Source organism: Budorcas taxicolor, chromosome 10, assembly GCF_023091745.1.
Source record: "Budorcas taxicolor isolate Tak-1 chromosome 10, Takin1.1, whole genome shotgun sequence".
In the NCBI taxonomy this organism is placed as follows: Eukaryota; Metazoa; Chordata; class Mammalia; order Artiodactyla; family Bovidae; genus Budorcas; species Budorcas taxicolor.
In genome coordinates, this window is record NC_068919.1 from 52,669,358 (window position 1) to 52,682,798 (window position 13,441).

Consider the following 13,441-nt stretch of genomic DNA (forward strand, 5'->3'; position numbering starts at 1 on the left):
TGGGTCAACATTCACAAATCAGTCAATGTGATACAACACAAAGTGAAGGATAAAAATCATGATTATCTCAGTAGCTACAGGAAAAGCATTTGACAGAAATCAACATTATTTATGATGAAAAAAACTCAATAAAGCAACTGTAAAGGAAATGTACCTCAACATAACAGAAGCCATATACAACAAGCCCACAACCAATGTCATACTCAAAAGCTGCCCACTCTTGCCACTTTTATTCACCATAGTACTTGGAGTCTTAGCCCTTGCAAGTAGGCAAGAAAAAGAAATAAAAGGCTAAAGAGTCCAACAAAAAACAATTAGAACTAATAAACTGAGTAATGTTGCAGGATTCAAATGAATACACAAAAATCTTTTGCATTTCTACACACTGTCAGGGCTTCCCTGGTGGTTTAGTGGTAAAGAATCTGTCAGCCAGTGCAGGAGACACAGGTTTGATACATGATCTGGGAAGATCCCATATGCCACAGAGCAGCTAAGCCTGTGCCCTGCAACTACTGAACCTGTGCTCCAGAGCCTGGGAGCCATAACTGCCGAAGCCCACGTGCCCTAGAGCCCGTGCTCCACAACAGCAGAAGCCACTGAAGTGAGAAGCCTGTGCACCACAGCTAGAGAGTCGCCCCCACTCACTGCAACTGGAGAAAGCCAGTGCAGCAACAAAGACCCAGCACAGCCAGAAATAAATGAATAAAGTTATTGTGTTTTTTTAAAAAGCTATCAGCAAAATTAAGAAAACAATCCCATTTACAGTTGTATCAAAAAAATGTTTTTAGGATTACATTTAACCACCAGTGTTCAGGACCTGTACACTGAAAACTATAAGACATCAAGGAAAGCAATTGAAGAAAACACAAATAAATGGAAAGATAGTTTGTCCTCATGGGTTGGAAGAATTAATAGTGTTAAATGTCTGTACTAATCAAAGCAGTCCACAGATTAAATACAATTCCAATCAAAATTCGAATATCATTTTTCATAGAAACAGAAAAAGGAATTCTAAAATTTGTGTGGGACCAAAAAAGACCTTAAGCAGCCAAAGCAATCATGAGAAAGAAGAACAAACCTTCAGGCATCATACCCCCTGATTTCAAACTCTATTCTGTAACAACAATGTGGTATTGGCATGAAAACATATAGTTGAATGAAGCTGAATAGAGAGCCCAGAAATAAACCCACACATATATGGTCAATTAATTTACAACAAAGAAGCCAAAATTATGCAGTGGGATAAGGACAGTCTCTTCAATAAATAGTGTTGGGGAAACTGGAGAGCCTCATGCAGAAGAATGAAACTGGGATTTTATACCACACGAAAAATTTCCTCAAACTTGATTAAAGGCTTGAACACAAGACCTAAAATCATGAACTCCTAGAAGAAAAGATAGGTAGCAAGACCTACTTCTGTTTTTTTTCCCCAATGTATATATGTACCACATCTTTTAATTAATTAATTTTTTATTGAAGGATAATTGCTTTACAGAGTTTTGTTTTTTCTGTCCAACCTCAATATGAATCAGCCATAGGTATACATATATCGCTTTCCTTTTGAACCTCCCTCCCATCTCCGTCCCCATGCCACCCCTCTGGGTTGATACAGAGCCCCTGTTTGAGTTTCCTGAGCCATGCAGCAAATTCCTGTTGGCAATCTATTTTACATATGGTTATGTAAGTTTCCATGTTATTCTTTCCATATATCTCACCCTCTGCTCCTCTCTCCCCATGTCCGTAAGTCTATTCTCTCTGTTTCTCCATTGCTGCCCTGTAGATAAATAACTAGAGTACCATTTTTCTAGATTCCATATATATGCGTTAGAATGTTATTTATCTTTCTGACTCACTTCACTCTGTATAATAGGTTCTACATTTATCCACCTCATTAGAACTGACTCAAATATGTTCCTTTTTATGGCTGAGTAACATTCCATTGTGTATATGTATCACAACTTCTTTATCCATTCATCTGTTGATGGACACCTAGATTGCTTCCATGTTCTAGCTATTGTAAATAGTGCTGCAATGAACAATGGGTTACATGTGTCTTTTTCAATTTTGGCTTCCTCAGGGTATATGCCTAGGAGTGGGATTGCTGGGTCATATGGTGGTTTTATTCCTAGTTTTAATTTTAAAGAATCTCCATACTGTCTTCCATAGTAGCTGTATCAATTTACATTCCCTCCAACAGTGCAAGGACATTCCAACAGTGCAAGAGCATTCCCTTTTCTCCACACCCTCTCCAGAATTTATTGTTTGTAGACTTTTTAATGATGGCCATTCTGACTGGTGTGAGGTGATATCTCATTGTAGTTGTGATTTGCATTTCTCTAATAATGAGTGATGTTGAGCATCTTTTCATGTGTTTGTTAGCCATCTGTATGTCTTCTTTGGAGAAATGTCTGTTTAGGTCTTTTTCCCACTTTTTGATTGGGTTGTTTTTCTGGTATTGAGTTCTATGAGCTGCTTGTATATTTTGGAAATTAACCCTTTGTCAATTGTTTCATTTGCTATTATTTTCTCCCATTCTGAGGGTATCTTTTCACCTTGCTTATAGTTTCCTTTGCTGTGCAAAAGCTTTTAAGTTTAATCAGGTCTCACTTGTTTACTTTTGTTTTTATTTCTGTTACTCTAGAAGGTGGGTCATAGAGGATCTTGCTTTGATTTATGTCATAGAGTGTTCTGCCTATGTTTTCGTCTAAGAGTTTTATAGTTTCTGGTCTTACATTTAGGTCTTTAATCCATTTTGAGTTTATCTTTGTGTATGTGTTAGAAAGTGTTCTAATTTCATTCTTTTACATGTAGCTGTCCAGTTTTCCCAGCACCATTTATTGAAGAGGTTGTCTTTGCCTCATTGTATATTCTTTATTACTTTGTCAAAAATAAGGTACCCATAGGTGCATGGGTTTATTTCTGGGCTTTCTATCTTGTTCCATTGGTCTATATTTCTGTTTTTGTGCCAGTACCATACTGTCTTGATGACTGTAGCTTTGTAGTATAATATGAAGTCAAGAAGGTTGATTCCTCCAGCTCCATTCTTCTTTCTCAAGACTGCTTTGGCTATTCAGGGTCTTTTGTGTTTCCATATGAATTGTGAAATTTTTTGTTCTAGTTTTGTGAAAAATGCCATTGGTAATTTGATAGAGGTTACTTTGAATCTATAGATTGCATTTGGTCGTATAGTCCTTTTCACAATGTTGATTCTTCCTGCTCAAGAACATGGAATATCTCTCCATCTATTCACGTCATCTTTGATTTCTTTCGTGTCTTATAATTTTCTGTGTACAGTTCTTTTGTCTCCTTAGGTAAGTTTATTCCTAGATATTTAATTCTTTTTGTTGCAATGGTGAATGAGATTGATTCCTTAATTTCTCTTTCTGATTTTTCATTGTTAGTATATAGAAATGCAAGTGATTTCTGTGTATCCTGAATCACTTGTGTGTACAAGTGATTTTGTATCCTGCAACTTTGCTAAATTCACTGATTAGCTCTAGTAATTTTCTGATACTATCTTTAGGGTTTTCTATGTACAGTATCATGTCATCTTCAAACAGTGAGAGCTTTACTTCTTCTTTTCCAATCTGGATTTATTTCTTTTTTCTCTCTGATTGCTGTAGCTAGAACTTCCAGAATTATGTTGAATAATAGTGGTGAAAGTGGACACCCTTGTTTTGTTCCTGATCTTAGCGGGAATGCTTTCAGTTTTTCACCATTGAGAATAATGCTTGCTGTAGGCTTATCATATACAGCCTTTACTATGTTGAGGTAGGTTCCTTCTCTGCCCATTTTTTTAAGAGTTTTAATCAAATGGGTGCTGAATTTTGTAAAAAGCTTTTTCTACATCTACTGAGATTATCATATGGTTTTTATCTTTCAATTTGTTAATATGGTATGTCACATTGATTGATTTGCATATATTGAAGAATCCTTGCGTTCCTGGAATAAACCCAACTTGGTCATGGTGTATGAGCTTTTTGATGTGTTGCTGAATTCTGTTTGCTAAAATTTTGTTGGGAATTTTTGCATCTATGTTCATCAGTGATATTGGCCTGTGGTTTTCTTTTATTGTGTTGTCTTTGTCTGGTTTTGTATCAGGGTGATGGAGGCCTTGTAGAATGAGTTTGGAAGTGTTCGTTCCTCTGCAGTTTTTTGAAAGAGTTTTAGAAGGATAGGCACTAGCTCTTCTCTAAATGATTGATAAAATTCTCCTGTGAAGCCATCTGGTCCTGAGCTTTTGTTTTTTGGGAGATTTTTGATCACAGCTTCAATTTGAGTGTTTATAATTGGGTTGTTCATAATTTCTATGTCTTCCTGGTTCAGTCTTAGAGGATTAAATTTTTCTAATAACCTGTCCATTTCTTCCAGGTTATACATTTTATTGCCATATAATTGTTCATAATATGCTAAGTCACTTTAGTCGTGTCCGACTCTGTGCGACCCCATAGACGGCAGCCCACCAGGCTCCCCCGTCCCTGGGATTCTCCAGGCAAGAACACTGGAGTGGGTTATTGTTCATAATAGTCTCTTATAATCCTTTGTATTTCTGCGTTGTCTGTTGTAACCTCCCCTTTTTCATTTTTAATTTTGTTGCGTTGATTCTTCTCCCTTTTTTTCTTGATGAGTCTGGCTAAAGGTTTGTCAATTTTGTTTATCTTCTCAAAGACCAGCTTTTAGTTTTATTAATCTTTACTATTGTTCCTTTCATTTATTTTTCATTTATTTCTGTCAGATCTTTGATTTCCTTTTTGATACCTTCAGTAACCTATTGGTTATTTAGAAATGTGTTGTTTAATCTCCACGTGTTTGTGTTTCTTACAGGGTTTTTTTTGTTGTTGTTGTAATTGTCTAGTCTCATAATGTCGTGGTCGATATGATTTAAGTTTTCTTAAATTTACTGAGGTTTGATTTGTGTCCCAAAATGTATCCTGGAGAATGTTCCATGTGCACTTGAGAAGAAGATGTATTCTTCTGCATTTGGATAAGACCCACTTCTTAAATTGGGTCTTGGCAATGATTTTTTTAATCTGACAGCAAAGACAGAATTTTTAAAAATCAAAGATAAACAAATAGAACTGCATTAAAACTATCAGCCAAATAAAAAGGCAACCTAGTGAGTTGCAAGTCATATATCTGTTAAGGGGTTAATATTCAAAGTGTATAAAAAATCATTCAACTCAACAAAAATAATTTGAGTTTTCAATTGGGTAGAAGATATAAATAGACATTTTCCAAAAGAGACATCAAGATGAAAACAAGAGGTATATGAAAAGATGCTCAGCATCACTAATCATCAGGAAAATGCAAATCAAAACCGCAATGAACTATCACCTCACACCTGTCAGAGTGACTGTTATCAAAAAGACAACAAATTACAAGCATTGGTGAGGATGTCAAGAAAATTGAACCCTTGTGTGCTGTTAGCAGGAATATAAATTGGTGCAGCCACTATGAAAAACAGTATGGAGGGTCTTGAGAAATTAAAAACAGAACTACCATGTGATCCAGCAGTTCTGCTTCTGGCTGTATATCTGAAAAATGAAAACACTAACTTGAAAATATATGCAGTGCCATGTTGACTGCAGCACTGTTTATAAAAGCCAAGATATGGAAACAACCTAAGCATCCATCAGTGAGTGAATGGATAAATACATTGTGCATATACACAGCGGAATATTACTCAGCCTTAAGAAAGAATGAAGTCTTGGCATTTGCAGCAACATGGATGGGCCTTAAGAGCATTATGCTAAGTGAAGTAAATCAGACAGAGAAAGACAGATACAATGTGATCTCTCATACATGTTGCAACTAAAAATTCTTTTTAAAAAAGCTAACAAATAGAGATTATTTATTGTTGGTTGCGAAAAGGATGTTAGTAAAGGCTGGGAAAGATGAGTGAAGCGGGTCCAAGGGTTTTTTACAAAAAGAAAAGCATTTTGAAATCACGCATTAAGTCAGAAGTCGATGTCTTGAATTTGTAGGAGTCCATAACCCAATTAGAACTTTTGGTACACAAATTGAAAGCATGTTCTAATGAAGAAAAGCAGTTGGACTTTATACCATTTCATAAACATGTAATGGTATTTTCCTTTATTTTCTACATAATAATATACAGATTATCCTTTCATCAATCTTTTTATAGGTAGAAATGTGTCATTGCAATGAGACAGCTTAATTGCACTCTAGGGGCTATTGTCACCATCCTCATTAACTGGCATTTAGGCAGTAGTGGCTCAGCTGGTAAAGAATCCACCTACAGTGCAGGAGACATGGCTTCAATTGCTGGGTTGGGAAGATTCCCTGGAGAAGGGAAAGGCTACCTACTCCACTACTCTGGCCTGGAGAATTCTTTGCAACCCCATGGACTATACAGTCCAGAATTCTCTAGGCCAGAATACTGGAGTGGATGGCTTTTCCCTTCTCCAGGGGATCTTCCCAACCCAGGGACTGAACCCAGGTCTCCCACATTGCTTTACCAGCTGAACCATAAGGGAAGCCTGAGAATGTTGGAGTGGGTAGCCTATCCCTTCTCCAGGGGATCTTCCTGACCCAGAAATCGAGCAGGGGTCTTCTGCATTGCAGGCAGATTCTTTGCCAACTGAGCTGTCAGGGAAACTTGTTGGGGTGGAATTAAATGAAGTAACATGTATGAAGCAGTCCAAAAATGTCTAAGTATTGTTATGTATCCTATGACTGTATTTTGCCACAAGTATTTTATGATTTTCATTTATATTTTTGTACCTTTAAACAATGTTTGCTGTTAACTTACATAGTTTATTTGTAAATGGTATTAATAAACTTTAAAGATAGACTTGCTGCTGAAGATTTTGAGTGACATGTTGGCCATATTAAATGTTAGGCTTAATTTCAAAGTCTGTAAAGCATACTTCAAAAATAAAACAGTAAAACAAAAAGAAAAATCTGATTTCAAGAATGGCATTAGACTGTTAGTTATCCTGTAAAAAGCACATTCTCTGTGCATTCCCCTTTTTTTGAGTCCTATAAATATAATCTGATGCTGAGTTAGGTGTTAATTGACACCATATCTTGCTTGATTAAACTGCAGTTAAAGTTATGAAGCAGGAAAACAAGATATAAACTAACCAAGATCTTGACGTGGCCTGGAATGACCTATGGTGTGTTATATAGCCCTGGTTTCAAAATTGTGAATAAGTAGGATAGCCTATAAATGGCTCAGACAGCAAAGAATCTGCCTGTAATGCAGGAGATCCGGGTTTGATCCCTAGGTTGGGGGGAACCCCTGGAGAAGGGAATGGCTACCCAGCCCAGGATTCTTGCTGGGAGAATTCCATGGACAGAGGAGCTGACAAATATTTAATTATTGATATATTAAAGAGTCATTGAATATCTGGAACTTCTCAGGAGGGAAGAGGCTATAATAATGAAATTCTTTTTCTTTGGTAATTAGAACCACTGAAGATTGGTTAGACCACCTCACAATCTAGAGCTCTCTCTCAGGCAAAGTGCTCAGATACCCATTTGAGGATAGCCATTTCCATACCTGGCAGGAAGTTGAACTATACAACCTTCTGAACTCATTTCACAAAGAAATTGATGACCTGTTCAGGTGTTGTTATTGTTACTTTCAAACTGAGGCACTCTGTTTTCTCTTTGACGTGTAAGATTTCAAAGTGTAGAGTGTTGGGTCATAAGTAGTTTTATTCCCAACATTGCCTTCTGTTTGATTCAGGAGGTATAATTTGAGCTGTTAATATGTCTCCAAAGTACATTTTACATTTATCTGCTAAAGTATATTTTAAAGGTAAGTTCATTATTTTAAAAATTTATTCTCCCAATGAATTCCCCTCTTTTAGTGGCATAAATAAGAGTCAAAAACCAGATGAAACTGGATGGTCATATTCTAAAATCATTCTGAAATCAGGATTAATTCAATTTGACAAGCAAATTTTGCATCGGTCATCCTGACACTTAGTTTTGCCAACCTTCTGCCTACCCCTTCTGCCAAAGTAAAGAACTTTAGTGTAATAATACAGTGGGGAAAAAAAAACATCAAAACCTTAGTCACAGAAGGAGGATAGAATGGATATTATATCTCTCATTAGACTCATTGCTTTCTCTTTATATGATTTCAGGTTTTTTAGGGCCACCTGCCAGTGCTGTTATAGGAGCCAGTAGGCAGTTTTGTGTTGTTTTTTTTTTTTTTTGCTTCATTTGCACATTGCTTCAGTGTGTTTCTTTAAGGTTTCTTGTCATTTTAAATATGACATACTTATAAGTCATATTTAAAATCATATCAAGTTATATGTCATATTAAGATCTAATGTGACTCTTCAGTCTTGTTCCTTGTTCTAAGAATACAGTGGTGAACCAAATAGACATGGTCACTGCCCTGGTTGAACTTATAGTCTAATGGAGGAGACAAACAACAAATAAATTAGCTGTTACATAATTGGAAGCTAGGAGAATAAAAGATACAAAGTACACAGATAAGGAAGATGGTGAGGGCATGGCAGGAGAGCGCTGCTTTGGATAGGGAAGACAGAAGAGACCCTTTCAAAATCATACCAGTCTGGAACTTGAAGGGTAAGAAAATATTCCAGGTAGAAGAAACAAGTATCAAGGCCCTAAGTTGTAAAAGAGCTCATTAATTTTCTTTCTGTGCTCGTTTAACTTGCTAGTGAAATGGTTATGATTTGATGCAGTTCATTTATTTAAATTGTCAGTTCCACTAAAGAGTCATTGCTTCACTTTGCGCTTTAAACCTTGGCCCCTGAACCACTTGGAGTATCACATTCAGTCTCAGCTTGAATATGATGTTAATATTCCTTATAGAGGGAATTCACAGTACACATCAGCTCCTTTCCCTTCTCCCTGCTCTGCAGCATTGTTGAAAATGCATCTGCTAGGCACCTCCACTCCTTCCCCTCAGCCCCACCCACAACAGGAGTGTGCGGTGCTTGGTGCTGCAACAGGGAGGGTACAATCAAAGAAAACACCAGTCTTCAGACCTACCCATTCTCTCTGTTGAGGCTTCCATCCTTCTCCTGAAAGTGAAGAAAGAAAGTGAAGTTGCTCAGTCATGCCCGACTCTTCGCCACCCCATGGACAGTAGCCTGCACCAAGCTCCTCCGTCCATGGGATTTTCCAGGCAAGAGTACTGGAGTGGGTTGCCATTTCCTTCTCCAGGGGGATCTTCCCGACCCAGGGATCGAACCCAGGTCTCCCGCATTATAGACAGATGCTTTACCATCTGAGCCACCACCGGGGGCCTGTGCTAAACCCAAAGGGCATCTTTCTCCTGAGTGTCTACCAATTTGACTTCCAAGTTCAGATCACTTCAGAGATGTTGCCAGCATAATCAGCCATCCACTACAAGAACTCAAGTCCCAGTTGCCACTATATGCTGCCCATTCTAGTGGATTTTCTTGTTTATCCTAAACCTCTCTCCTTGGATCTCTACCACCTGACTTCTTCATCAAGAAGCTATATTGGTTGATTCTGAAATGAGGAGTGAGCAGGGAGATTTGACTGAGTTATTGTGCAGTTCCTCTGACTTCTTCTTTGGTATGCCTCAGGTAGTGGTTCTCCCAAAGGCCAACAGGAAATGGCCTTTTCCTGCTGCTGAACTGGTGAAGGAGGAATTGGTCTTCTACCTAGGACTGGCAGCTGTAGAGAAAGACAGAGTACCTGATTCTAGTAGTAGTTAAGACTTGGCTTGTTTCCCTGGTCCCACTTGAAGTTACTGCCTTATTAAGTACCTTTTTCGTGGCATTAATAGGGATGGTAGGGATGAGAACACCGTGCCTTCATTTTTTCCCTTACTGGTAAAATGAGAGTTGGTATAGACGATCCCTGAGGTTCCTTTAGTCATAATATAGCATGTGTGTCATCTAAACCATGTAGTAGTCTGGTCTCTGTCTGACACCCATAATGTCTACATTGGAAATTACTCCAGTATATGAGCTTGAGACATATGTGGAAACAGAGAGCCCAACTGGTTGAGTGTTAGTTTCTGCTGTTAAAAGCAGTAACACTGTATGCCCTGAGGATGAAACAAACTAACTAAGCCTGAGTTAGTCTTTAAAGAAGGATGAGCATGTATCAGTGAAAACTGTAGTGAATGACTTGAAGATGTGTTTCTTCACCTTGTCATAAGGGTCAGATTTGACTGAAATGACACTGTGCTAATGTGATTCTGAGTTCTGTTGCTCTCTAAATTGATCCCTTCTTCTCTTGCAGGAGCTATTGTGACAATCTTGGTTACCATCCATTAAGCGCTGCTGACTTCGGGAAGATTATGAAAAATGTCTTTCCAAACATGAAGGCACGTCGTCTGGGCACAAGAGGCAAATCTAAATATCCTTTACCAGTTTAATTTTCAGTGATCTCTTCAAGTTCTCACTTTATTACTGAACATCTGCTGTTGTAGTTCAACTAGCAACTATATTTAGAAATAAATTTAAACCAACAAATATAAACAACCCAAAAGTACTTAGAATAATTGTAAATGTTATTCTCCCAGCTATTTATCACACTGCAAGAGAAATAACAAATGGTGGTTATTAGGATTGTGATAGATCTCACCTTACTCTGTCACTGTAATGTGTCCTTAATGGTTTGCTCTTCTTTTCCTCAGTAATGAGGATTATTAAGGTACACCATAGGACAGCACTTGAAAATTATATCAATAAAAGTGGGAAAAGATGTTAGCTTATCATCTTTCCTTCCTCTCCCTTAGAAACATAGGGCTCGTCCTGGTGATATACACAACGTTCAAAAAATTTTCTTCTGGAACTTGGCCTGCAGGATTAGTGTTATCTTTAAACTGTTTTTCATCCAGTCATCTAAAGGCTATTTTAAAATTAAACCAGGGCATAGAAGAGGCCTATAGGAGCTAACAGAAGTAAGGAAATTAAAATTAAGAGTTTATTATAAAGTTCTTCCTACCCTTGGAAGAAGATTGTCACATGGAGGGTTAGAAATCCTATTAGAAATACATCATTTCTCTCTGCTTAGCTGTTGGCCTCTTTCAAAGCATGAAAATTCTTCCATGGAGGAGATGAGAAGGGGAAGGGGAGAGGCTGCTTTTCTAAAATGACTCCAGGCAGGTGTTCTCTAGCTACTAGTTGCAAAACCTAGTCTTGTGTCCTGAGTGCAAACAAAAATGTCTTGGTGTGTCATTGGCATGTTACAGGTGATAATCCTGTGTGTTTCAGTGGAAAAAGAGAAGTGAAAAGGTTAAAGCCCTTGTGACACTCTTAAGAGTTGTTTTTGTCCCTGTGCCCTGGCTAGAGTTTCCCTTCTCTCTGCCAGGTTTCCATCTGGATATTCCTTTCCTTCTGACCTGTTTGTCACTGGTGGCTGGCACAGCTTATTAGGAACATTTATTCATAAAATTTATACCAGATGAGAATCATTTTGTTTCCTTTAAGATGGTAATATTCTATAAGAACTGTTGCAGTTTCAAAAGAGTAAAGGTATCTTGAGTTTCTAATATTAAAGTCTCTTCCTGAAGAACTCAGAAAGTAGATGATGTCTCAGGCCGATTTTATTCTCATTTCATATATGGTTGCTTTCCAAGTGCCAACTATATAAACAGTTCATTTAATGTAGAGTACTTTAGACCTTGACCATTTATTACATATTGCTACAGTGGACTAAGAAAAAAAGCTTTTGTTCATATGCCAACACTGCCCAATCTTGATTTTCACAAAACTGGAGATGGGGTAAGAATTTCTGCCTTTTATTTTTAATAAATAAAATTGTACCTTATTATCAACATCAAAATGCATACTGCGTAGTCTGATTTGGATAAACAAACAACAATCATGTGTTTGGACTATTCAGTCCATGGAATTCTCCAGGTCAGAATACTAGAATGGGTAACCTGTTCCCTTCTCCAGGGCATCTTCCCAACCCTGGAATTGAACCCAGGTCTCCTACACTGCAGGTGGATTCTTTACCAGCTGAGCCACCAGGGAATCCCAAGTAAAATTGTACCTTATTATCAACATTGAAATGCATACTACATAGTCTCATTTGGATTAAACCAGGGACCAGGAACTGCGCATTTTACTAAATAAATGAGCCAAAAAACTCAGCAATGGCTGGACACTGTTAGCGTACATTGCTTATTTCACATGGCTCTTGAAATTAGGGGAAAAAAAGATGGATCTAAAGTTACTGATCTGTAGATATATTCATGGTATATATTGTCAAATGGAAAATTTGAGCTACAGAGTAATGTGTATAGAATGAATGTTTTCAGAAGAGAAAATATAATTCATGGCATAGTCTGTTTTCTTGATGTTAGAAAAGGCTTTTAGAAAAATTCATATCTGTTAGTCTTCATGTATGTTTAACAACATGTTTAGATGTTATATTCACAATGCTGCTGATGGCTGTGCACCAGTAGGTACAGGCATAGGACCCATATTTGCAAGGATCTACTTTTATGCCTGCCAACACCAGTCACTTAATACTGCTTTGATCTGACAGATTTAGATTATATCTTCTGATTAAGGGGCTTCACTGGTGGTTTAGACAGTAAAGAATCAGCCTACAATGCAGGAGACCCAGGTTTGCTCCCTGGGTCAAGAAGATCCCCTGGAGAAGGAAATGGCAACCCGATAGTGTATTCTTGCCTGAAGAATTCCATGGACAGAGGAATCTGGTCCATGGGGTCACAAAAAGTCGGACACAACTGAGTGACTTTCACTCACTCACTTCCTATGTATCTTGAATGTACTTCAATTTAATTTCTCTGAACTTTCTTTTTAAAAGTCTTCCCCACCCCCCTTTTTCTTCTGTTTAGTTGGAAGGCGCTGAACCTTCTGGGCAGCTTCAGAACATTGATGAAGAAGTTATCTCTTCTGCCTGCCGTCTTGTGTGTGAGTGGGCCCAGAAGGTGTTAAGCCAGCCATTTGACACAGTCTTGGAATTAGCCCGCTTCCTTGTAAAAAGTCACTATATAGGCACCAAGTCGATGGCAGCGCTTACTGTAATGGCAGCAGCACCACCAGGTACAAAATTATTAACAAGCTGAAACTGACAGGGTGTTACTACATCTAGAGTTGGTGGTAAAAAAAGAGTTTAGCCATAACACTTCTCTCTCTTTTTAGTATTTGTATATGTTCACTCTTCATTTAATTCTAAATTCAGGTGGGCTTATTGAACTAACAAAAATAATAGTAATAGTTTTTTCATGATAAATTTTAAGTTACAGCTTTGTATGTTGATCTGCTTAAATATGAAACTGTTATGATTTGCTAGTTGGTATTTCATTAATTTTTCCATTGCTATTTTAAAGTTTATATGTTTATATTTAAAGAATATATGTATGTGCACTTTTAAGTATATATGTGTTTCTTAATCAATAAATATTACAAGTAAATAGTAAAGTTAAGTTTTTAAATTACTTGCTGAGACTCCTATACCCAAAACTAATACTTATAAA

The 13,441-nt window shown here is 37.5% G+C and overlaps 1 protein-coding gene across 1 annotated transcript in view; it reads left to right on the forward strand.

The window, feature by feature from the left end:
- Nucleotides 1-13,441, forward strand: part of RFX7 (regulatory factor X7) — a 138,863-nt gene that overhangs the window by 117,583 nt on the left and 7,839 nt on the right. Inside the window, exons 6-8 of the mRNA XM_052646673.1 lie at nt 10,225-10,341; nt 11,627-11,711; nt 12,800-13,007. Coding sequence (XP_052502633.1) covers nt 10,225-10,341; nt 11,627-11,711; nt 12,800-13,007 — 410 coding nt within the window. The remainder of the gene's footprint in view (nt 1-10,224; nt 10,342-11,626; nt 11,712-12,799; nt 13,008-13,441) is intronic.